This window comes from Oryctolagus cuniculus, chromosome Y, assembly GCF_051225735.1.
Source record: "Oryctolagus cuniculus isolate XC-2025 breed Fujian yellow rabbit chromosome Y, ASM5122573v1, whole genome shotgun sequence".
NCBI lineage: Eukaryota > Metazoa > Chordata > Mammalia > Lagomorpha > Leporidae > Oryctolagus > Oryctolagus cuniculus.
Genome location: NC_142889.1, coordinates 6,833,114 through 6,860,385, shown reverse-complemented (window position 1 = coordinate 6,860,385; position 27,272 = coordinate 6,833,114). Strand labels below are relative to the sequence as shown.

At 41.1% G+C, this 27,272-nt stretch overlaps 1 protein-coding gene and 1 pseudogene across 1 annotated transcript in view; both read right to left on the bottom strand.

Moving 5' to 3' along the window:
• Positions 1–18,228, bottom strand: part of LOC149119180 (RNA-binding motif protein, X chromosome-like) — a 28,993-nt gene extending 10,765 nt beyond the window's left edge. Inside the window, exons 1-2 of the mRNA XM_089325294.1 lie at positions 18,211–18,228; positions 17,077–17,137 (exon numbers count right to left, since the gene is read on the bottom strand). Of these exons, the coding sequence (XP_089181420.1) occupies positions 17,077–17,137; positions 18,211–18,228 (79 nt within the window). The remainder of the gene's footprint in view (positions 1–17,076; positions 17,138–18,210) is intronic.
• A 1,121-nt stretch (positions 18,229–19,349) lies between these two features.
• LOC149119179 (PRKR-interacting protein 1 pseudogene) lies at positions 19,350–20,195 on the bottom strand (annotated as a pseudogene).
• Between the last annotated feature and the right edge of the window lie 7,077 nt (positions 20,196–27,272).

Here is a 27,272-nt window from a genome sequence, read left to right as displayed (position 1 = left end):
GATCTGAGAAGTTCTTTCTCAGCCATGGCATTATCTGTGTACACAAAGGCTATTTCATTGTATGTCCTGCTACTTTACCAAATAGTTTTTTGCCTTTCAATAGTCTCTTAGTGCAGTCTTTTGAATTCCTTATTTATTGAATCATGTCTGTAAATAAGGATAATTTGACTTCCTCATTCCCAATTTGTATCTCTTTCATGTATTTTTCCTTCCTAAAAGTTCTGGCTAAAACTTCTAGGCCTATATTGAACAGCAACAGAGAGAGTGGGTGCCCTTGTCTGGTTCCAGATCTCAGTGTTGCTTCCAACTTTTCCCCATTCAATAAAATCGCTGGCCCAGGGTTTGTCATAAATTGCCTTGCTTGTGTTGAGGAGTGTTCCCTCTATAAACAACTTGCTTAAGGTGCTTTCTCGACATCTACTGAGATTTTTTTTTTGTTCTAAGTTTGTTAATGTGTTGTATCATGTTGATTGATTTGTGAATGTGGAACCATCCATGCATTCTGGGGATAAATCCCACTTGGTCTGTGTGAATGGTATTTATGATGTGTTGCTGGATTCAACTGGCTATTATTTTGTTGAGGATTTTTGCATATGTGTTCATCAGGGAAACTGGTATGTAGTTCTCTTTATCTTCTGCAGGTACTGGAATTAAAATGATGTAGGCTGAATGTTTGGGAAGATTCGCTCCCTTTCAATTGTTTTGTATAGCTTGAAAAGAATTCTAGTTAGTTCCACTTTAAATGTTTGGTGGAATTCAGCAGTGAAGCCAACCTATTCTGAGCTTTTCTTTGTTGGGAGGGTATTTATTATTGATTGGATTTTTGTCTTGGTTACTGGTCTGTTTAGGTTTTGTGTATCTTCATGAATCAATTTTGTTAGGTTGTGCATGTCCAGGAATCTATCCATTTCTTCTAGTGGCAAGGCCAAGGCACTTTCAGCTAGCTGACAAGGTCACAGCAGAAGGTCTGTCTCAGCAAGGCATGAGAACAACAGCTAAGGTCCTCTTGGTGGTTTTAGGTTTGTTGGGAATTGCACTCTGTATAAGAAGCTAGAACTTCCTGGTGGTCCTGCTAATGATAGCTGTATTTCTAATGTTAGGGAAGAGCGCTTGGTCTCGTAATCCCCAAAATGTCCATTGCTTTGTAAAATTTTAATCAAGAAGAATGTTGGTATAGGAGAAGGGGTTGATGCTTTATGCAAAGTTGAGTTGTTTGTGGAAAAGAATTAAAAGGCAATAGGCTCCTGGTGTATACTTCCCACTAAAATAAAGGTAAATGTTATTAAAGCTTTAATTCAATACGTGCTACAAATACCAGTATGGTTAGGATGTCAAAACTGAGGAATAGATCTAAGTGAACCTTTAGAAAAGCACAATAAATATAGAGTTACGGAAAGAACTGCAAAAGAAGGGATACATTTTAAAAAGGGCCTGCTTTGAACACTAGTACTTCAGTAAAGATTAGATTAGGAAGGTAATATTCTAGCTGTGTAGCCAATTTCTGCATAACTTGACAGCACTCGAGGCCTTGGCTCATATGCGCAGCCCATTATCTTGCATCTGTCTGATAGTAACCCATGCTCTGAATATGCCCTTGAAAATCAAAGAAATTGTTACTACATGAGAATGGGTAACAGACTTGTTACTGTAAGGAAAATCATTATGTGACTTATGATATAAAAATAAAGCCTGGTGCTCAAGCGCCAGAGCCATGCCATCAGCCTTGCTGTCCATTTGTCTCTCATTTCTTCCTGTGCTGACCCTATCACACCTTTGGGAACCCCTGGACTGGCTGGTGCAGGACTCCAACTTTCTAGGTTTCCCAATTTGTTGGCATGAAGCTCTTTGTAGTGATTCCTGATTAATGTTTTTTATTTCTGTGGTAATCTGTTATATTTCCTTTTTCTTTTCTAATGTTATTGATTTGGGTCTTCTCTTTTTCTGGTGGGTCAATGGTGTATCAATTTTTATGTTTTCAGTAAAACAGATCTTTATTTTGCTATCTTTTGTAGGTTTGGGTTTCTATTTTTAAAATTTCTTATTTCTTTTCTCATAATTTTGGATTTGCTTTGCTGTTGTTTTTCTAGTCCTTGAGATACACTGATAGCTCATTTATTGGTGCCTTTCCACTTTCATGATGTAGGCACCAATTGCTACAAACTTTCCTCCTCTTAACACTACTTTAGTTATACCCATAATTTCTGATATGTTGTACTGTTGTCTTTTGTTTCCAGAAATTTTTTTGATTTCTCTTTTGATTTCTTCAGTGTTCATTCAGGAACATGTTGTTCAGTCTCCATATTTTTGCATATGGTCTAGAAATTCTTAAGTTGCTGACTTCCAGCTTGATTCCGTTTTGGTCAGAGAAGATGCATGGTAAGACTTTGATTTTTTTTTAATTTGCTGAGACTTGCTTTATGGCCTAGAATATGATCTGTCCTAGAGAAACTTCCTTGTACTGGTGAGACTCTGTATTCTGCAATTGTAGGATGAGAAGTTCTGAAGATAGCCATTAGGTCCATTTGGTTTGTAGTGTCATTAAACTCTACTATTTCATTTCTGATTTTTCTGTCTGATTTCTCTGTCCTTTGCTGAAAATGGGGTACTATAAGTCCCCCATTACTACTGTATTACAGTCTATGCCTCTTTAAATCCATTAATATTTCCTTGTAAAATCCACTTTCCCTGCAGTTGGGTGCATATTACATTTATTATAGTCACATCTCCTGTTGAATTGATCCACCAGTCATTTCATAGTGCCCTTCTTTGTCTCTCTTTTATGTCAAAGCCTACTTTGTCTGATACTAGGATGGCTACACCAGCTCTTTTTTGATTTCTGTTAGCATGAAGTATCTTTTCCTTTCTTTCAGTCTGTTGTATCTTTGTTGGTGTGATGTCTTCTTTGGAGGCAGCAAACAGACGAATGTTATTTTTTAACCATTCAGCCGGTCTATACAAATATTTTATTTATTATTTGAAAGAGTTACAGAGAGGTACAGGCAGAGAGAGACAGACATACAGACAGACAGGTCTTCCATCTGCTGGTCCATCCCAAATGGCTGCAACAGGCAAAGCTGTGCCGATCCAAACCCAAGAGCCAGGAGCTTCTTCTGGGTCTCCCAAGTGGGTGCAGGGGCCGAAAGGCTTGGACAGTCTTCTACTGCTTTTCCAGGCTATAGCAGATAGTTGGCTTGGAAGTGGAGCCACCAGGACTTGAACTAGTGCCCATATAGAATGCTGGCACTGCAGGTAGCAGCTTTGCCTGTTATACCTCAGCAGCAGCTTATAACTGGAGACTTGACGCCTTTTAAATGCAGTGTTAACTATTGGTAAGTATCAATTTTGTCCTCCATTTTGCGTATTCCTACTGTTTAACTTGGATTTTCCTTGGGCTTTAACTGGGAAATATTTTGCCTTCACATTCTTTCACAGTGGTGACCATGTTTCTGTGTTTCTGAGTGTAGCAAATCTCCAAGCATTTTTTTTTTAAGGCTGGGCAGGTGGTGACAAATTTTTCCAATTTCTGTCATGGAAGTCTTTATTATTTCACCTTCATTCATAAGTAAGACCTTTTCAGGGTACAGTACTCTAGGTTGACTTTTTTTTTTCTCTTAAGACTTGATTATATCTTGCCATGCTCTCCTGGACTGAAGATTTTCTGATAAGTCAGCTGTGAGTTTTGTGAGTTTAACTGGAGATCATCAAACTAATATGGTATTTCTCGCTTGCAAATTTTAGAATCTTTTCTTTATGTTTTACTTGGAAAGTTCACTACAACACGTCATGCTGAAGATCTTTCTGATTATTTCTATTAGGAGTCTATGTGCTCCCTTTACCTGGACATTTCTTTCTCCTAATTTGGGAAGTTTTCTGTATTTATTTCACTAAAAATGCCTTCTAATTCATTCTCTTTTCATGCCTTCCAAAACTCCAAAGACTTGTATGTTGGGCTATTTCAGAGCATCCCATAAACCTCCAACTTTAATTTTTCTAATTTCTCCTTTTGGTCTTATGTAAAAATTTTAAGAACCTATTGTTAATGCCATTTTTAATGCCTTATTGAATTCTTCTTTGCCAGTACTTCACTTTTTCTTTAATATCTCTGTTTCATGAGAAAATTTTCATTCACATCATATATGGATTTATATAATTCTGGGATTTGCTTCTGATTACATCTGAGTAATCCTTTGACTTTTAAATTCCATTTCTGGCATTTAATCTCTTCATCTTCATTCTAGTACTGAAGTGCTAGTGTTTCCTTGGGGTATCATGTTGTCTTCCTAATTCCTGTTTCTTGAATTGCTGCATTTATGTTCAGGCATTTGTGGAAATACTTGAGTTTTTTTCCTCCTTCTGATGGCTTTTATCTTTGGACTACGCCTCTGTGTGCTTTTTCAGTGCATGCCCAGGGGAGTATGCTGGGTGTGGCCAGGAAGCTCTGTTCAGTGCTCCAGGGTAAAGGGAGCATCCAAAATGACATCCATATTGGGCATGTCAAATCTTTTTCTTTAATCAGGGGGGAAGTTTAATCAGCTCTGTTGGCATAGTCTCATACTCAGCTCCTCTATTCCAAGACCCAGGCTCTAGGCCCAGTGGGTACAATAGTCATCCATGCTGCCACAAGATCCAAATGATCTGTGCAGTCCTCATATTGAGCACAGATCCCACAGGAATGACCCATCAAAGGCAATCAGGGAGCCCTAAGCATATGGAGCCACATACAGCTACTGCCCAGAAACTTAGCCACACCCTACACCCTCCCATACAAACACACTGTTTCCACTGTCCCAGCACAAAAGGCTCCCAGTCATTGGATCCACTCCGCTTTGTTAGTCTATCCCATCCATGGAGAGGTGAAGACACTCCCACAGCCAGCTGCCTATCAGCGTTCTGCCCAGGCTGCCAGAGCCCCAGAGCTTGTGACATGCTGGGAGGCTGGAGCAGCCCACAATCCTAAGTGGGCACCCAGTCCGCATCAATCCTTCTAGCCAGCCTCAGATGTCTCCTCTGGGCTGGTCCGTGGACTTGTGAACACAAGCTGCTGTAACCGTTACCTACATCTCAAAATGGTGTCTCCCCTCTCTCAGTTAGTTGCAGGGTACTTCTGCTGGGTAGTCAGGTTGGCAGGTATACTGTCCCCCAAATGGCTCTAAGCCAGACTCACACAGGCTCTCCCCACAACTTTATTGCTAGTAGCTCGGACTGCCGCAGTCCAGTCACACCTCACTATCCAAAAAGATGGTGCTGAGGCTCTTGGCTGTTGGTGTCTTGTGTTGTGTCTATTTTCCTGCTTCAGGTCTATAACCCCCATAAAGATCCACTACATGCTATTTCCACCACAGTTTTCTCCATAGCTGTTCCCTGAGATTGCACTCTCTCCACTTTTATTTTTACAACCCTCCCCTATCCTAGAGCAACAAGCTCCCTCCCTGTTCTGCCATTTTGGAATCTCTATTCAATACTGGTTATTAAATCCTTTCTTTTTGAAGAGCAATAAATAAGTAAAACAATAAAACCTGATAATACAGATTTTTTTTAGCACATGGGTAATTTTTAAAATGTTCACGACCCTCCCTTGACTGTGAAAATAAGGCATCTCTGAAAATAGCTTAGGTACCATTTTCAATGATTCAGCCTCTAAAATTAATGAAAGTGTTTTCACTTTTCCAGAGTTAAAGTCACTCCGAGAACTACAGCCCTGGATGCAAACTTCCTCACAACAGACCAACACACAATTCCCTCTATAAAAATGACCATGTATCGGAGCCAAGATGGCGGAATAGTGAGGGCGCGCACCGATAGTCCGGGAAAATTTAGTTTAATAAAAGGGGAGTTACGGTAGCCACAGAAAAAAGAACCAGGAAAAAATTGCACGGGAATCGTGTATCGGAGGACCTACTGGGAGAACAAGGTCGCCCACCGCGCGGAAGCCAAGTCGCGGGACTGAGCCGCAGAAGCCCCAGTGCTCCAAGGGGAGTGCATGCCACACAGACAACAGCGGGGAGACTTGGGACGCTCAGGGCTCCGAGTCCACACATCGGCGCTGGAAGGGGAGGTGAGCTCAATAACCCAAGACATTGGTGGGGAAATGGGGGTCAGAATCTAGAGGGGGGCCGGAAAGTGCAGCAAACTCACTACCGGAAAGAAGGAAAAAAAAAAAGCTTCGGGGGTTTCTCTTCCCCCTAACCTTGCAAAGGTTACAAGGCTGCAAGGCTAGAATTCCCAAGAGACAAAGAGCAGGCCTGCTCTCTGGATTTACATATCAATGGGGGAGAGCTAAGGAACTGAGTCACTACAATTCAGTAGCCTAGGCAACCCAGTGGGAGTCCAGAGGAGCCAAAGACTGGAAGCTAAATACCATCAATTCTGCACAGCCGTGCCCTGCGGTGTTACTTACCCCCTGAATAAATAAAATAAATAAATAAATAAAAAGAGAGAGATTTACCACGCATAACCTGAGGGTGTCACCTTTGCACACCCTTAACCTGGAAGAACCAGGCAGAGCTCTCAGGCCGCACCCATCTCAAGCCTCCAAGGCTCCTCCAACAGCAGGCAGTCCACTTAACACGGACACAGTATAAAAAAAAAAAAAGAAAGAAAAAAAAACGCACAGTGACGCAAGAAGAATTAACTATGCCGAGTAACAAACACAGAAATAGAGGGAGCAAGATCAACGATGACACTATGATGCCTCCAAATAAGCAAAACACCCCAAGCCAAGAGTATGAAGATGATGAGATAGAAGAAATGCAAGATACGGATTTCAAAAAAATTATGATAAGAACATTTAGAAGTTTTCAAAAGCAAATCCTTGAACTACAGAAATCCTTAATGGACAAGATTGAAAATCTCTCTCATGAAAACGAAATTTTAAGGAAGAGTCAAAATGAAACTCAGAAACTAGTAGAACAGGAAAGTGTTATAGTGAAGAGAAATCAAAATGAAATGAAGAGCTCAATAGATCAAATGACAAACACATTAGAAAGCCTTAAAAACAGAATGGGTGAAGCAGAAGAGAGAATATCGGACTTAGAAGATAGAGCACAGGAAAACATACAGTCAAACCAAAGAAAAGAAGAGGAAATTAGAAACCTAAAAAATATTGTTGGGAATCTACAGGATACTATTAAAAAAACCAACATTCGAGTTCTAGGAGTTCCTGAAGGCATGGAGAGAGAGAAAGGATTGGAAGGCCTTTTTAGTGAGATACTAGCAGAGAACTTTCCAGGTTTGGAGAAGGACAGAGATATCCTAGTACAGGAAGCTCATAGAACCCCCAATAAACATGACCAAAAGAGAGCCTCACCACGACACGTGGTAATTAAACTTACCACAGTGAAACATAAAGAAAAGATCCTAAAATGTGCAAGAGAGAAACGTCAGATTACTCTCAGAGGATCTCCAATCAGACTCACAGCTGACTTCTCATCAGAAACCCTACAAGCTAGGAGGGAATGGCGAGACATAGCACAGGTGCTAAGAGAGAAAAATTGCCAGCCCAGAATATTATATCCTGCCAAGCTCTCATTTGTGAATGAAGGTGAAATAAAGACCTTTCATAGCAAACAGAAATTGAAAGACTTTGTGGCCACTCGTCCGGCCCTGCAAAAGATACTTAAAGATGTGCTACACTCAGAAACACAGAAACACGGTCATCAATATGAAAGAAGGGAAAGGAAGAACACCTACCAGTAAAAGAGCATGGGAAGCTCAAAGCATATACTAGAAAATATTTCCGGGAAAATGGCAGGGCAAAGTCACTACGTATCAATAGTCACATTGAACATTAATGGTCTGAATTCTTCAGTTAAAAGACACCGTTTAGCTGACTGGCTCACAGAACACAACCCAACTATTTGTTGCCTACAAGAAACACATCTCTCTAACAAAGAGGCATGCAGACTGAAAGTGAAAGGTTGGAAAAAGATATTCCATGCCAACAGAAACCAAAAAAAAGCAGGTGTAGCCATATTAATATCAGACAAAATAAACTTTAATACAAAAACTGTTAAGAGAGACATAGAGGGACACTATATAATGATTAAGGGTTCAATTCAACAGGAAGATGTAACTATTATAAATGTATATGCACCTAATTACAGGGCACCGGTCTATTTAAAAGATATGTTAAGGGACTTAAAGGGAGATTTAGATTCCAATACAATAGTACTGGGGGACTTCAATACTCCACTCTCAGAAATAGACAGATCATCCGGACAGGAGATCAACAAGGAAACAGCAGATTTAATTGACACTATTGCCCAAATGGATCTAACAGATATCTACAGAACTTTCAACCCTACATCTACAGACTTCACATTCTTCTCAGCAGCGCATGGAACCTTCTCTAGGATTGACCACATACTAGGCCATAAAGCAAGTCTCAGCAAATTTAAAAGAATTAGAATCATACCATGCAGCTTCTCAGACCACAGCGGGATGAAGTTGGAAATTAGCAACTCAGGAAACCCCAGAAAGTATGCAAACACATGGAGATTGAACAACATGCTCCTGAATGAACACTGGGTCATTCAAGAAATCAAAAGAGAAATCAAAAACTTTCTGGAAGTAAATGAAGACAACAACACAACATATCAAAACTTATGGGATACAGCAAAAGCAGTATTGAGAGGCAAATTTATAGCAATAGGTGCCTATACCAAGAAATTGGAAAGGTACCAAATAAATGAGCTTTCAGCGCACCTCAAGGACCTAGAAAAACTGCAGCAAACCAAACCCAAATCTAGTAGGAGAAGAGAAATAATTAAAACCAGAGAAGAAATTAACAGGATTGAATCCAAAAAAACATTACAAAAAATCAGCCAAGCGAGAAGCTGGTTTTTTGAAAAAATAAACAAAATTGACACCCCATTGGCCCAACTAACTAAAAAAAGAAGAGAAAAGACCCAAATCAATAAAATCAGAGATGAAAAAGGAAACGTAACAACAGACACCACAGAAATAAAAAGAATCATCAGAAATTACTACAAGGACCTGTATGCCAGCAAACAGGAAAACCTATCAGAAATGGATAGATTCCTGGACACATGCAATCTACCAAAATTGAACCATGAAGACATCGAAAACCTAAATAGACCCATAACTGAAACAGAAATTGAAACAGTAATAAAGGCCCTCCCAACAAAGAAAAGCCCAGGACCAGATGGATTCACTGCTGAATTCTACCAGACATTTAAAGAAGAACTAACTCCAATTCTTCTCAAACTATTCAGAACAATTGAAAAAGAGGGAATCCTCCCAAATTCTTTCTATGAAGCCAGCATCACCTTAATCCCTAAGCCAGAGAAAGATGCAGCACTGAAAGAAAATTACAGACCAATATCCCTGATGAACATAGACGCAAAAATCCTCAATAAAATTCTGGCCAATAGAATACAACACCACATCAGGAAAATCATCCACCCAGACCAAGTGGGATTCATCCCTGGTATGCAGGGATGGTTCAACATACGCAAATCAATCAATGTGATTCACCACATTAACAGACTGCAGAAGAAAAACCATATGATTATCTCAATTGATGCAGAGAAAGCATTTGATAAAATTCAACACCCTTTCATGATGAAAACTCTAAGCAAATTGGGTATAGAAGGAACATTCCTCAATATAATCAAAGCAATTTATAAAAAACCCACAGCCAGCATCCTATTGAATGGGGAAAAGTTGGAAGCATTTCCACTGAAATCTGGCACCAGGCAGGGATGCCCACTCTCACCACTGCTATTTAACATAGTTCTGGAAGTTTTAGCCAGAGCCATCAGACAAGAAAAAGAAATCACAGGAATACAAATCAAGAAGGAAGAAGTCAAACTATCCCTCTTTGCAGACGATATGATTCTGTACTTAGAGGATCCAAAGAACTCTACTAAGAGACTATTGGAACTCATAGAGGAGTTTGGCAAAGTGGCAGGATATAAAATCAATGAACAAAAATCAACAGCCTTTGTATACACAAGCAATGCCATGACTGAGAAAGAGCTGCTAAGATCAATCCCATTCACAATAGCTACAAAAACAATCAGATACCTTGGAATAAACTTAACCAAGGACGTTAAAGATCTCTACGATGAAAACTACAAAACCTTAAAGAAAGAAATAGAAGAGGATACCAAGAAATGGAAAAATCTTCCATGCTCATGGATTGGAAGAATCAACATCATCAAAATGTCCATTCTCCCAAAAGCAATTTATAGATTCAATGCAATCCCAATCAAGATACCAAAGACATTCTTCGCAGATCTAGAAAAAATGATGCTGAAATTCATATGGAGGCACAAGAGACCTCGAATAGCTAAAGCAATCTTGTACAACAAAAACAAAGCCAGAGGCATCACAATACCAGACTTCAGGACATACTACAGGGCAGTTGTAATCAAAACAGCATGGTACTGGTACAGAAACAGATGGATAGACCAATGGAACAGAATTGAAACACCAGAAATCAACCCAAACATCTACAGCCAACTTATAGTTGATCAAGGATCTAAAACTAATTCCTGGAGCAAGGACAGTCTATTCAATAAATGGTGCTGGGAAAACTGGATTTCCACGTGCAGAAGCATGAAGCAAGACCCCTACCTTACACCTTACACAAAAATCCACTCAACGTGGATTAAAGACCTAAATCTATGACCTGACACCATCAAGTTATTAGAGAACATTGGAGAAACCCTTCAAGATATTGGCACAGGCAAAGAGTTTCTGGAAAAGACCCGGGAGGCACAGGCAGTCAAAGCCAAAATCAACTATTCGGATTGCATCAAATTGAGAAGTTTCTGTACTGCAAAAGAAACAGTCAGGAGAGTGAAGAGACAACCGACAGAATGGGAAAAAATATTTGCATCCAATGCAACAGATAAAGGGTTAATAACCAGAATCTACAAAGAGATCAAGAAACTCCACAAAAATAAAACAACCAACCCACTTAAGAGATGGGCCAAGGACCTCAATAGACATTTTTCAAAAGAGGAAATCCAAATGGCCAACAGACACATGAAAAAATGTTCATGGTCACTAGCAATCAGGGAAATGCAAATCAAAACCACAATGAGGTTTCACCTCACCCCAGTTAGAATGGCTCACCTATAGAAATCTACCAACAACAGATGCTGGTGAGGATGTGGGGAAAAAGGGACACTAACCCACTGTTGGTGGGAATGCAAACTGGTCAAGCCACTATGGAAGTCAGTTTGGAGATTAAATAATAATAATAATAATAAAGCTATACAAAGGCAAAAAAAATAAATTAAAAAAAAGAAGATGATGAGATAGAACAAATGCAAGAAGCAGATCTCAAAAAATTGATAAGAACATTAAGAAGTTCTCAAAAACAAATTCTTGAACTACAGAAATCCTTAATGGAGAAGATAGAAAATCTCTCTCGTGAAAATGAAATATTAAGGAGGAATCAAAATGAAACGAAACAACTAGTACAACAGGAAACTGTGATAGTGACTGTAGTGAAGAATTCAATAGAGCAAATGAAAAACACAATAGAGAGCCGTACAAACAGAATGGGTGAAGCAGAAGAGAGAATATCGGACTTAGAAGACAGAGCACAGGAAAGGAGACAGTCAGACCAAAGAAAAGAAGAGGAAATTAGAAACCTAAAACATATTGTCGGGAATCTTCAGGATACTATTAAAAAACCCAACATTTGGGTTCTAGGAGTTCCTGAAGGCATGGAGAGGGAGAAAGGATTAGAAGGCCTTTTTAGTGAGATATTAACAGAAAATTTCCCAGGTTTGGAGAAGGACAGAGACATCCTAGTACAGGAAGCTCACAGAACCCCTAATAAACACGACCAAAAGAGATCCTCACCAGGACACGTTGTAATTAAACTCTCCACAGTGAAACATAAAGAAAAGATCCTAAAATGTGCAAGAGAGAAACGTCAGATTACTCTCAGAGGATCTCCAATCAGACTCACAGCTGACTTCTCATCAGAAACTCTACAAGCTAGGAGGGAATGGCGAGATATAGCCCAGGTACTAAGAGAGAACAACTGCCAGCCCAGAATATTATATCCTGCAAATCACTCATTTGTGAATGAAGGTGAAATAAAGACTTTTCATAGCAAACAGAAATTGAAAGAATTTGTTGCCACTCGTCCAGCCCTGCAAAAGATGCTTAAAGATGTGTTACACACAGAAACACAGAAACACGGTCATCAATATGAAAGAAGGTAAAGGAAGGAAACCAAGGAAGGAAACCTCACAGCAAAAGATCACAGGGAATTCAAAGCATATATTAGAACTTATCTTTGGCAAATGGCAGGGCAAAGTTACCACTTATCATTAGTCACATTGAACGTGAATGGCCTGAACTGTCCAGTTAAAAGACACCGATTGGCTGATTGGGTTAAGGAACAAAACCCATCTATTTGCTGCTTACAAGAAACACATCTTTCCAACTAAGATCCATACAGACTGAAAGTGAAAGGCTGGAAAAAGATATACCATGCCAACAGAAATGAAAAAAGAGCGGGCGTAGCCACCTTAATATCGGACAACATAAACTTTACCACAAAAACTGTTAAGAGAGACAAAGAGGGGCACTATATAATGATTAAGGGATCAATACAACAAGAAGATATAACAATTATCAATGTATATGCACCTAACTACAGGGCACCAGTTTATCTAAAAGATTTATTAATGGACTTAAAGGGAGACTTAGACCCCAATACAATAGTACTGGGGGACTTCAATACTCCACTCTCAGAAATAGACAGATCAATAGGACAGAAGATCAACAAGGATACAATAGATTTAAACGACACTATAGCCCACATGGATCTAACAGATATATACAGAACTTTCAATCCTACAGCTAAAGATTTTACATTCTTCTCAGCAGTACATGGAACCTTCTCTAGGATTGACCACATACTAGGCCATAAAGCAAGTCTCAGCAAATTCAAAAGAATTAGAATCATACCATGCAGTTTCTCAAACCATAAAGGAATGAAGTTGGAAATTAGCAACTCAGGAATCCCTAGAGCATACGCAAACACATGGAGATTGAACAACATGCTCCTGAATGAACAATGGGTCATTCAAGAAATCAAAAGAGAAATCAAAAACTTTCTGGAAGTAAATGAGGATAACAGCACAACATACCAAAACTTATGAGACGCAGCAAAAGCAGTGTTAAGAGGAAAGTTTATATCAATAGGTGCCTACATCAAGAATTTGGAAAGGCACCAAATAGATGAGCTTTCAATTCACCTCAAGGATCTAGAAAACCTACAGCAAACCAGACCCAAATCTAGTAGGAGAAGAGAAATAATTAAAATCAGAGAAGAAATCAACAGGATTGAATCAAGAAAAACATTACAAAAAATCAGCCAAACGAGGCGCTGGTTTTTTGAAAAAATACACAAAATTGACACCCCACTGGCCCAACTAACTAAAAAAAAGAAGAGAAAAGACCCAAATCAATAAAATCAGAGATGAAAAAGGAAACGTAACAAAAGACACCACAGAAATAAAAAGAATCATCAGAAATTACTACAAGGACTTGTATGCCAGCAAACACGGAAACCTATCAGAAATGGATAGATTCCTGGACACATGCAACCTACCTACATTGAACCATGAGGACATCGAAAACCTAAACAGACCCATTACTGAGACAGAAATTGAAACAGTAATAAAGGCCCTCCCAACAAAGAAAAGCCCAGGACCAGACGGATTCACTGCTGAATTCTACCAGACATTTAAAGAAGAACTAACTCCAATTCTTCTCAAGCTATTCAGAACACTCGAAAAAGAGGGAGTCCTCCCAAATTCTTTCTATGAAGCCAGCATCACCTTAATTCCTAAGCCGGAAAAAAGATGCAGCACTGAAAGAGAATTACAGACCAATATCCCTGATGAACATAGATGCAAAACTCCTCAATAAAATTCTGGCCAATAGAATGCAACAACACATCAGAAAGATCATCCACCCAGACCAAGTGGGATTTATCCCTGGTATGCAGGGATGGTTTAATGTGCGCAAGACAATCAATGTGATACACCACATTAACAGACTGCAGAAAAAAAACCATATGATTATCTCAATAGATGCAGAGAAAACATTTGATAAAATGCAACACCCGTTCATGATGAAAACTCTAAGCAAACTGGGTTTGGAAGGAACATTCCTCAATACAATCAAAGCAATCTATGAAAAACCCACAGCCAACATCCTATTGAATGGGGAAGAGTTGGAAGCATTTCCACTGAGATCTGGTACCAGACAGGGATGTCCACTCTCACCACTGCTATTCAATATAGTACTGGAGGTTCTAGCCAGAGCTATTAGGCAAGAAAAAGAAATTAAAGGGATACAAATTGGGAAGGAAGAACTCAAACTATCCCTCTTTGCAGATGACATGATTCTTTATTTAGGGGACCCAAAGAACTCTACTAAGAGACTATTGGAACTCATAGAAGAGTTTGGCAAAGTAGCAGGGTATAAAATCAATGCACAAAAATCAACAGCCTTTGTATACACAGACAATGCCATGGCTGAGGAAGGACTTCTAAGATCAATCCCATTCACAATAGCTACAAAAACAATCAAATACCTTGGAATAAACTTAACCAAGGACATTAAAGATCTCTACGATGAAAATTACAAAACCTTAAAGAAAGAAATAGAAGAGGATACCAAGAAATGGAAAAATCTTCCATGCTCATGGATTGGAAGAGTCAACATCATCAAAATGTCCATTCTCCCAAAAGCAATTTATAGATTCAATGCGATACCAATCAAGATACCAAAGACCTTCTCGGATCTGGAAGAAATGGTGCTGAAATTCATATGCAGACACTGGAGACCTCGAATAGCTAAAGCAATCTTGTACAACAAAAACAAAGCCAGAGGCATCACAATACCAGACTTCAGGACATACTACAGGGCAGTTGTAATCAAAACAGCATGGTACTGGTACAGAAACAGATGGATAGACCAATGGAACAGAATTGAAACACCAGAAATCAATCCAAACATCTATAGCCAACTTATAGTTGATCAAGGATCTAAAACTAATTCCTGGAGCAAGGACAGTCTATTCAATAAATGGTGCTGGGAAAACTGGATTTCCACGTGCAGAAGCATGAATCAAGACCCTTACCTTTCACCTTATACAAAAATCCACTCAGCATGGATTAAAGACCTAAATCTATGACCTGACACCATCAAGATACTAGAGAACATTGGAGAAACCCTTCAAGATATTGGCACAGGCAAAGAGTTTCTGGAAAAGACCCGGGAGGCACAGGCAGTCAAAGCCAAAATCAACTATTCGGATTACTTCAGATTGAGAAGTTTCTGTACTGCAAAAGAAACAGTCAGGAGAGTGAAGAGACAACCGACAGAATGGGAAAAAATATTTGCAAACTATGCAACAGATAAAGGGTTAATAACCAGAATCTACAAAGAGATCAAGAAACTCCACAAAAACAAAACCAACAACCCACTTAAGAGATGGGCCAAGGACCTCAATAGACATTTTTCAAAAGAGGAAATCCAAATGGCCAACAGACACATGAAAAAATGTTCAAGGTCATTAGCAATCAGGGAAATGCAAATCAAAACCACAATGAGGTTTCACCTCACCCCAGCTAGAATGGCTCACATACTGAAATCTACCAACAACAGATGCTGGCAAGGATGTGGGGGAAAAGGGACACTAACCCACTGTTGGGAATGCAAACTGGTTAAGCCACTATGGAAGTCAGTCTGGAGATTCCTCAGAAACCTGAAGATAATCCTACCATACAACGCAGCCATCCCACTCCTTGGAATTTACCCAAAGGAATTTAAATTGGCAAACAAACAAGCGGTCTGCACCCTAATGTTTATTGCAGCACAATTCACAATAGCTAAGACCTGGAACCAACATAAATGCCCATCAACGGTAGACTGGATAAAGAAATTATGGGATATGTACTCTTTAGAATACTATACTGCAGTAAGAAACAACGAAACTTTGGAAATTTATATTCATTAAATAAAAGATAAAAAAAATCAACAACAGGAGTCACTGTGCACTTACTCCCCATGTAGAACCTCTATCTTTAATGGGTTGCACTATGAGGATTAATGGTAAAACTAGTCTTCAAACAACACTTTATACTATGTGTCTGCAAACTGTTGAAACCTTTATTCAGTATAGAGTTGATCTCCTGTATATAAAGTAAATTTAAAAAGAATCTTAATGAAGAATGGGATGGGAGAGGGAGTAGTAGATGGGATGGTTTGTGAGTGAGAGGATGGTTATGGGGAAGAACCGCTGTAATCGAAAAGTTGTATTTTTGAAATTTATATTTTCTATATAAAATTTTCTATTTAAAAAATCCCTATGCTCAGGCTAAATGGTTTTATAGTCTGCATAAGGAGCCTATCTCCACATACTATCTGGGAGTCTATGAAATGTATTATTTCCATCTTAAAGTGCACTCTAGTTGCTACTTGCTTTCTTTTAGCTTTCTGAGAGTAATGATGATAATGTGGGAGACGCAGCCATTGGCAGTGTCTGAGATCATGAAATGAACTCTTTAGAAGAGATTTCCACTCCCAGGATAGGCAGGGCCTGCATCCATGATCAACAGGAGTAGATACAGAAGATATGATGAGTCTATGCTCTTTAGCATCCCCATAAGATTAAGGCTCATGAATCTCTGAGAGGGAAATTATATGGGAGTGGGCAGGGAGAAAAGATTAGGCTCACAAGCCACACCCCTTACCCCTCATGTACTCTCCCCTATAGCCACCCACTTGTCAACCAGACTATGTAACCACTCCCCTATTGGAAGTGAAGAAGAGCCCTGGTGAGCATGTGCCCAGCCCTCTCCTGCCGGCCCCATGTTCCATGTTTCTCTTTTCTGCCCTCTCGCTTGCACTCTCTCGCCTGCATGCCCTCTCACTTGCAGACTCTGGTCTGACCCCTGGAAACAACTGATACGGAAATCTCTATTTACCCTTTCTGGCCCACTCCCCCTTTATAAAGACCTCATGTTCCTGTGTATTCTTCTCACTTTACGGATACATCCTAAACCTCACCACGCTGCATGTCTTGCTTGAGCCAGTGCTTGGAATTCATCTCTAAGTAAATGGCAAGAACCTGAAACGTTAAATTTTGGTTAACAGCCCATAACACTTCTGTGGTCTGCTTAATAGAGACCAAGAGGAAGAGGGGTGATCTAGACAGCAGGATCAATGTAGGGTTAGGTGGCAGGCCAATTAATAACTGCTTTACACAGTGATCTCCCATCAAGGAGACCCAACAAGGGCCAGTCAATGTGGAAAGCCCAGGATTTGGACAGTAGGCAGTCCAAACAAAAACCAGCATCTAAAGAGGCCTTTTGGCTCTACCAGGAGCTGGGCCACTGAAAACGGAACTGCCCCTAGGATTGAAGGAATCCGGGATTGCTGCAGACCCTGTTGGCCCTCCCTAAGCTGACAAAGCCCTTCTCTCTGCCCAGCCTTCAAAGTAACCACTGCCATCAGGGAAGGCAGCCTGAGGTTAGTAACATTACATGCAAAACTGACAATTTCCTTTTAGAGATCCTGCTTATTCTATACTGACCTATTCAGGACAGCTCTGTTCCCAGGCCAGCTAGAAAATCAGAATCAACAGAGTGCCTTCCCTGAAAAGGGTCACACTTCCTTTATGATGTGACTTCCAGGACTGCAGGTGAACACCTTTAGCCAACTCTACACCTTCCTCCCAGTCCTCCGGGAAGATCTCTAGATGACATCACTCCAAAGCTCATTTGATTACCTCTGACAACAGGTCATCATCAATCTCTAGCTCTGAAGAGTGTTCATCTGCTTCACTCCAGACCAGACTGACTTCTTCACTCTCACTTTATATCCCAAACTTCGACCAAAAACAGGAGAGTCATCGGTACTAGACTCCACCAGTCTACCTCTGATCTCATCACAGGTTGCTGACTCTGGAGTGATGTATGAAACCTCACACCCACACAGATACCCTTTTTAACTTTCTGTTTGTACTCCATTTTGTAATGCATTGTCACCTCTTGCTAGTGTCTGCGTAGTCCTGGCTCTAATCTTCACCAACCCATACTGGCTGCACTTGTGGTGAAAACTTTCTTAACACTTGTATCTCTTTTGGGCAGGATGCTTTTCTGCTGTCTCCCATGGGAAGTGGGCATGGTTAGCTCCTCTTACCAGGTCTGTCACAGTCATCCCTATAGCCCTGCTATTCACACCATGCCTATTTAATTTGTTCCAAAGTTTCTTACAGAATCACATCAAAGCCATCTCTCAAGATCAGGTTAAGACCATGATGCTAGTCCACCACCTTCTCTCAAAACCCAAAGAGAATTCCAGGAGAGGTGCTAGAGGAAAAACCCCATGGCTCTTCTCAGCAGTAAGTAGCCAGATAGAATCAATGTTCCTCTTCCCTTTTTTACCTTGAGGGTCTGGGATAAAGGACAATAAGGCTCACAAGAATGTCACCCTTCCCTAGTCCCCTTCACGGGAAATCTACTTTCAGTCTCTCTCTCTCTCTGCCCACCCAGAAAATGCCTGGCAAAACTAGATATGCCAAAGGCCTCCAATGCTTCTGGAGAGCCCCTCAGCAACCAGACCAGATAAAAGCTTGGCCCTACATGCACGCTATACATCGTCTCTTCAGAAACCTTCATCACCTCTTTGCTTCAATAAAGCAAGCTGTCTCTGTTGAAGTCAATCTCATTTCTGGGCACACAAAAGCCAGAATCCCAAGTTTTTAAACCTATTAGGTGGCACAGCAAGTTAAACCAGGATCCCATTTAAGTGCAGGGTTGAATCCTCTTTTCATGCTCCTGACCCGTCTCCCTGCCAATACATCCAGGAAAGCAGTGGAAACTGGTCAAAGTCCTCGGGCCCCTGCCACCCACATAGGAGAGCTGGATGCATGCAGTTCCTGGCTCCTTCTGGCTCATCTCTTGCAGTTGTGTCTCATGTGCTGGCATTTAATTTTTTAAGGTTTTCTATTCTTTACCAAATAAGTGCTCCCTTCATGCATATCAGCCTCAATGTCATTGCTGTTCACATGTGAAAAACTTGCCAGCAACAAGTTAGGTGCTTTCTCCTTTCTACAGGAATATAGATCAACTCTGTGAGGTAGTGCCTGAGTATCCCAGAGATAGTTCTCGTCCCAGAGGCTGTAAGCCCATGAAGGCTGGGGGCAGAGCAGTGCTTCCAGTGCTCCCCAACCCGTGAGTCTTCAGGAGAGAGGCTGAGAGGAAGGCCTCCTATCCCTGCTCACTTGGGTTTTCTGAACTCTAGTCAGGAATAAGCCGTCCAAGATAGCTACATTGTCATCATCCCATGATGAAGCTTGGCTCATCTTCTTCTTTCTCATCTTTTGTTCCAGAAGCCTCCTCACACAACTAGACTGCAGCTTCTGGGCCCGACTAGCTCATTCTTTTAGATTTTTTCTGCTAAATTTTCATCTTCTTTGCCAATAATTTCTTACTCTTTTAACTTCTGGAGCTTTGTCCAATGCTTTGTTATCTGCTCCGTGGCAGCGATGATATCCTCTTCCATGCTCGCCTGAAACTGCATCTAGTAGTCTTTGCTTCTCAGCCATGGCATCCATGTAGTCGTGTTATTGGTACTCTCTCTAGCATAGATACCTGTACACATAGAACTCTCCACTTCTGGCCTCAGCACTTGGACCCATTACATCTCAGACAAATTCTGGGGAAGGTCGAGGCAATCATTCACTGTTTTTTCTGGAAAGGGGACTGTTCTATTCAGGTTCTGCATGAACTGTTCCAGCCTGAGCTTCTGCTCTTCTGTCACATTCCTGGTGACATCTGGGGCTCTTTCTTGGGCCTTGGTGATCACAGCAAGTAGGCAATTTAGCTCTTCATGACAGCTTTTCCACATGACCCTGAATAAATAAATCTCAAACAAAAATAAAGAACAATTCAAGGCATTTAGTACACCAGGCATGCCATGTAACTGTCCCTTCTGTCTGGTTACAGAGAACTCTCGACCTCCCCAAAAAGGGATTCCACTGCCATGGGAAGTCACCTTCTTTTCCCCAGTCCCTGCCAATCACTAGCCCTGTCTTTGTAGATTTACCTGTTCTGGACATTTCCTATCAAAGGGATCACACAGTAAGGGACCTTTTGTGTCTGACATCTTTCACTGAACATCATGTTTTCAAATATGCCCACACAGTAGTGTGTCGGTGTATACTATTTCACTGCAGGGATGGAACACATTGCGCTTACATATTCATACCTGCATGCTTTGGTTGTTCTGTATCTTAGATATTACAAATAAAGCTTTTCATGTCTTAACACTCAATTCTAGAAAACCCTCCATGAAGCTGAAGATTGAAGTAGTATTCCTTTTGGTCTTCATTGCTGTTGAACTCGCAGAAGTCAAATGAGGACAAGACACCAAGCAGCAGCAGTTGTATCCTGGCAACTGAAATTGGTTGATGATCATGGTCTTCTCACAACAAGCCACATTCTGTGGGTCCTGAGTTATGTCCTGGGAGCTGCCACATAGCTGGGTAATGAGAAGGACCCAGGAGGCAGGAGCCAGCCCTTGTCTCCTAGGCTGGTTTCTTGGGATTTGGATTACCCTGTTACTGGCATGCTGTTATGTGTGTCCAGGGTACACCAAGTGTCACTGTGGTAGAGATGAGCTGGGAGAAGGAACTTGGAGAGATGATGGTTTTGGTTATGTTGAGGCAAAACATCTGCGCTCTGGAGCATCTTTAAAGGGGAACTGGGCCCAGCCATACATTTCTCACACTCGGGTGGCTAATGTCCCCCAGAAGTTATTCAGGGACTCAGCATGACTGGCTGAGCTGAATGGAGCTCACAGCCAATTCAAGAAGCCCTGGGCAACTGCATGATATGGGCCAGAGGACTGTGCTGCTCCCAGCTAAGGGTGGGGCCTGGGTCCACCTTTCTTGACCCTCAGTTTCCTCATCTGCCATATTAGGGCATCAGTTGTCTCAGGTTTCTCTCCTACCGCAGGATCCAGAAGATCTTTGGTGATTCTTCCAGTGCCTGGTGGTTTCAGGCATCCTTTGCTCATGACTTCATCACTCCAGGCTCTGACTTACTTCATGTGGGTTCTCCTCTGTGTCCATGTCTCCTTTCTCTTAGGACACTATCATGGGTCTTAAGGACCACCCAAACCCTGGATGACCTCATATAAAGATTATCCAGTCAATTAAGTCTTCAAAGAAGCTGTTTGCAAATAAGTTGCCTTGCATATACACTAAGGATTAGGACATCGAAATCTCCTTTGTGGAATATATCAGTCACTTCAGTTGTCAAAGAGAATATTCCTAAGAGATCTTTAGAGAGATTTCCAGATCCTTCATCTTCAACATCTAGTTGGGAGAACTGTCTTAGATGTAAGCATGCATCACGGCTGGATCTTCCTCAGATTCCCCTTACCTACCCACCAGCATGATAGGGAACTCCCAAGACCTTCCTTCTGATCAACTAATGTTGTCCCTTAATGCACCTGAGGGTGAGGTGTCCAGTGTCAGCTCTGGGCCCACCAGTTTTAAGTGACATTTCTGGGGACACTTGTCCTATGATAGCCAGAAGAAGCATGAACATCCTTACATAATTATACCAGGCATTCTGGACAAGTGCAACTGAGTCTGGAACCCACAGAAACTGTGATCTCTCTTTTTGTACATGTGTGAGTCCTTCGTTTGCCCATAGATTAAGAGGACAGAGAAGTGCCTGACAGTGCAACCCAACCCAGAAGAGGAAGCTGTGTTTGATTTCCTCACCCACTATGGAAACTCACAAATATAAGAGAAACTCCTCTTGCTGTGGCTGAATTGTGTCTTCTTCAAAACTTGTGCATGCAAAACCTAGCCCCCAATACCTTAGGATAAAAACTTAATTGGAAATAGTATTTTTGCAGATTGATAAGATAGAATGAGATCATTTGGAGTTGGGCCAATCCCTAATACAACTTGTTTGTCTCCTTATCAGAAGAGGAAATTTGGGTACAGGTGAGAATGCCATGGAAGGATAATAGCAGATGGGAGTGGGTGGATGCTTCTATCAGCCAAAGAATGCTAGTGGTTTCCAGAAAAGAAAAAAAAACACACACACAAGAAGCTAGAGAGAGATGTGGAAATAGTCCCTCAGAGTCTCCAGATAGTTGCAACCTGAGAACTCCTTGATCTCATTTTTTCGGTCTCCAGAGTTGTGAGGGAACACATTTCTACTGCACAAGCCAGCTAGGGTGGGTAAACATTTGTCATGACAGTCCCACAGAGTAAAAGCACCAGAAAATGAAGGAAAAATTTCACCAGTGGAACACATAAAGAGGATGAGATTAGAGAAACCATGGGTGTGCTACAACAAAGGTAAGAAGAACCTGGCAGACAAGATGCAACATTCAGAAGATGATATTGTGATAGAAAGAGATGAGGAATTGGCCAATGGGTTCATAAACTCAGTGGGAGAGAGGGAGGGAGGGAGGGAGGGAGGGAGGGAGGGAGGGAGGGAGAGAGAGATACAGATGCTCTGCAATTTATGATGGGGTTACACCCTGGTTAAAGCCATTATTAGTTGAAAATATAGGAAGTTGAAGCTTCATTGGATACATTTCACCTACAAAAAATCCCAGTTTGGCCTCCCTTAAATGTGCTCAGAACATAACCTTGTGGTTGGGTAACAACACTGCATGCAGATAGGTATATACATAAGTAGACATCCTATATATGCATCTGTCTATGTACCTATCTGCCTTCCTATCATCTATGAACTACCCACCAATAATTTCCCTACTTACTAATATATTTGCCTATCATCTATGATTTACTCATCTCTATCCACTATTTACCTAGCTGACAATCACACATCTCCTATCATCTATTAATTATTTATCAATCATCTGTCTCTTTACTACTTGTCAATCATCTATCATTAGTTAATTAACAATAAGTTTTCTAATTATTTTACCACCTATTCATCCCTCCATCCCTTTCTACCAATTACCCATCAATCATCTCTCTATCTGCCATTTACCTGTCATTCAACTCTTTATCATCTGATATACCAATCATCTCTCTCCACAATCTACTTATCATTTTTCATCAGTCTACCAACAAATTATGTAGTTATCTATCTTTGATATTTCTATCCATACAATGGGTTTCAAACTTAGATATTCTACCCACTGGGAACACTTGGGAATCCCTGGAAACATTTTTGGTGTCATGCTAGATGAAGGGAAACTTCCAATATCTGGTAGGTGGAGCCCAGGATGGTTGCTTAACACCCTATGCTGCCCAGGATGGTCCCACTACAGAGACACATTTTGTCCTAAATGTCAGCGTTGATGACCTAGAACAACTTTTGGCAAGGACAGCCTTCATTGAACACAAGGAGCTCAGGATTTCATTCAACGAGAGTACATGAAAAGTTCTTGGGGAGAAAATATCACAAGAGAGAAAGATATTCATTGCAAGGAATGGTGATTGTGTAAAAGCAAGTAGTTGTCATTTTCATGGGATGTTGAACAACTCAGGCTGAAAAACATTTTCTTAAAATCACCTGTGCATCCCCCATTGCTTTTTCTCATTGGCTTCTCACCCATGTGACAGATAGGGGGACCTGTCATGGAGGTGGAGATTTTGTCTTGAAGAAGGCTGAGTGAGACATAAGCAGTGACATCCCTAGGGGTCCTGGGCTGAGGTGAAGACAGGGGTCAGATTCAAAGCTAAGGATAGAAGCAAGGACCAGAAGAACTTCCTGATTCATCTAGAACTCTCCTGCTGGTGTCTTCTATTTCTAATCTTATAGATCTCACCAATGGGTTTGGCAATGATCCTTTTGGTAGGACACCCAAGATACCACACCTAAGCTCCATTTCATTCAAATTAACCACTCCAATTCTACCAGAGAAATTGTTGAAGAAATGAGAACACAAGCCACAGACTTGGAAAAGGCATTTGCAAAACACATTTGGATGAAGGTTGTATGCAAAATATACAAAGAGCTCTTGGAATTTACCACCAAAATGAAAGAGCTCAATGCAAAAATGGGTCAAGCACCTCACTAGAAAAGAGATGGGAAAATAAGCATGTGAAATCACATCCTACGCCATACGTCACCACAGAGTTGCTATTCCAGGCCACAGCAGAAAGCTGGATTGGAAGAGGAGCAGCCTGGGCTAGAACCGGCACCCACGGGGGATGCCACGCTTCAGGCCAGGGCGTTAACCCGCTGTGCCACAGTGCCAGCTTGAGCCTGTATCTTTTTAACTGGTGAGTTGAGGCCATTTACATTAAGGTGACTGGATTAGTAACACCTTGGCCCTGTCCTTTTCCTATAAAGATTCCTATTGCTTACTTTTATTTCTTTTGTAATTTTAGGAGGATTTTCTTTCTTTACTTTCTTTCATAATGATGACTCTCTGTGTCTGTGTATAGCGCATACTTAAGCATCTTTGAAGACTGGACAAGTGGTGACAAATTCTTTTAATTTCTATTTGTTCTGGAAGGTCTTTATTTCATTTTCACTCATAAATGAGAGCTTTGCAGGATACAGTTGACAGTTTTTTTTTCTCTTAAGACTTGCATTATGTCTTGCCAGTCTCTTTTAGCCTGTAGGGATTCTGATGAGAAGTCAGCTATGAGTCTAATTGCAGACTCTCTGAAAGTAATCTGGCATTTCTCTTTTTCACATTCTCTAATTCATGAATTGAAATTTCATTCCGATTGGGAACTCTTGAGATGATTGAAATGTAATCCAACTGTGGTATGTAGACATGGGATCTTTGGGAGGTGAGTGGGATTAAACAAGGTCACCATGTTAGAGGCCCCACAGTTGAATTCTGGTAACTTATGAAGAAAAGGAACCGAAATCAGAAGACACACTCCCTTGCTGAATCTCTACCAGAAGAGTCATTCAGTTTCACTGGGAAAATATTAAATTGAGGGTCAGAGTAGCAGCTGATTCCAAGGTTAGGCCAGGAACTACTATGAATTTGGGACTTCTTGCTGGGCTACAATATAAAGATTATGGTTGGGGGCAGGAAATAGGGACACAGGAGCCAATTTCAAGAGCCTCTGTGGGAATAATATGGGCAATACAGGCTCCAGAGTGATTTAACAAGCCACAGATGATAAAGTATAAGGATATTTACTTGCATATGAATAACCATAGAGGCATCAGTAAGTGGTAGAAATTGAAGGGCTCTTGCTTGTAATAGAATGCAGAGTACCATTTGGTCACAAGGGATTTACAATGCTCCAGGGTTAAAGAGAAGTAGTCAGTATGTGTACCAGTCTCCAAGGGATGCCTTAAATAATTGCTCCAACTTGAGTGACAAAAAGCAAAAGAAATAAATTCCCTCTCCTGCTCAGGAGAGCAGAACTATGAGGTCAAGATGTGTTCAGGGATATAGTCCCTCGGGAGGGTCCATGGGAAGATCCTTTCTGCTCTTGGATTTTTCAGCTCTTGGTGGCTCCAGGAATCCTTCACTTGTGGCCGGGTGACTAGTCTCCACATTTATCTCATATGACATCTCGTCTGTTTTATGTCTCCTCTTTGTCTTTTTTAACGGCACTGCCACTAGGTTTAGGGCTACCCTAATCCATGATGGCCTCATTTGAAGACCCTAACGCATTTGAGTAATCACTCTATCTAAACTTTGAATAAATCAGAGCTCAGTGCCCAAATGGCTGCCACAATTGCAATTTCCATCTCTTCATGGGCTGCAAGTGACTGTTTTCCTCTGCAGCCTTTCAATGATCAAGGGAGTTGACTGAGTGCTTCCCGGGACTCAGATTAAATGTCTCAGTCCTGGATTTTCAAAATGGATGAAGGACACAAATCTTACCTGATTCCATCAAATTACTAGAGGAGAACATTGGGAAAACTCTGCAAGATGTTGGCATAGGTAAAGACTTTTTGGACAATACCCTAGAAACACAAGCAATCAAAAGAAAAATAGGGTAAGTAGAGTATATCAAGCTAAGAATCTTCTATACTACAAAGGAAACACTCAACAAAGTGCAGAGGCAACTGAAAAATGAGAGAAATTGCAAACTGATAAGCAATTAATATACAGAATCTATAAAAAATTCAAGAAATTCAACAACAATAAAGCAAACAATCCAGTGAGAAATGAGCAAAGAACATGAATTGGCATTTTCCAAAGGATACAATTCACATGCCAAGCAGAAACACAAACACAGAAATGCTCAGGATTACTAGATATCAGCAAAATGCAAATAAAACCAGACTCCAGTTAGAATGACAAAGACAAATAAATGCTGGCTGGGCTGTGAGGAAAAAGGTTTGCTAATCCACTGCCAGTAGGAATAAAAACTAGTACTACCTTTGTCTAAGACAGTATGGAGACTCCCCAGAAAGCTGAAAATAGTTCTACTATATGACGAAGCCATCCCTGTTAGGTCTGGAACAGTTTGGGGTTCTGACCTTTCATACCCCCAGAAAGGAGAGAAGGAAAAAGGAGTGGGAGACTGACCTCAATGGAGACAGTTTGCTTTATTGGAAGCAAAGAGGTTGGTGACAGTCTGTTCTTGTGAAGAGACTGCACCCTGGGCATATTTGGAACTCGGGTTTTATTGGGTTAGCAGAGAATTTGCCACAGAGTGGGGTGTGTGAAGAAGGCAGCTGGTGGAAGAGAAGGGGCTGTTGAAAGTTTCCAAGAATTTCTCCCTTATCAGTTTCATAGCTGCCCTGTGAAGCTTATCTGTGTTTTCATTTGCATTGCAAGGGGTTGAGAAGGGTCTGGTTAGGCATAAAGAATCTCGATAAAACAGAGGAAGTGGGGTGGAGAGGTGAGGAGGAAGAAAGGGAGGAAGGGAAAGGTGCAATAAGTTCTTTATTCCAGCCCCAAGAGGCAAAAAGGAAAAGGGACTTTGATTCCATATGGCTACTTGCTGCTGAGCAGGGGCATTGCGAGTGCTGGGGTTTGCCTCTAGAGCCTGGAATTCTCCTCAAGTGTTGAGGCAAGGGGCTGGCATCCATGAGTGAGGTGGTGGAGTAGCATCATGGTCTTAACTTTGTTTCTAGAGGCAGCTTTGATGTGGTTTTGTAAGAAATTTTGGAACAGGTTAAATAGGTATGGTCTGAATAGCAGAGCCTGTGGGGCCTGGTTAATATGTTGCCATAGAGATGATCTGGGACCTGAAAGGAAGGGAGAGGCAAGTTGGAGGCAAGGGGGGAGGGAGATCTCAAGCCCCAGAATGGCACTGGTTCTTCCAAACA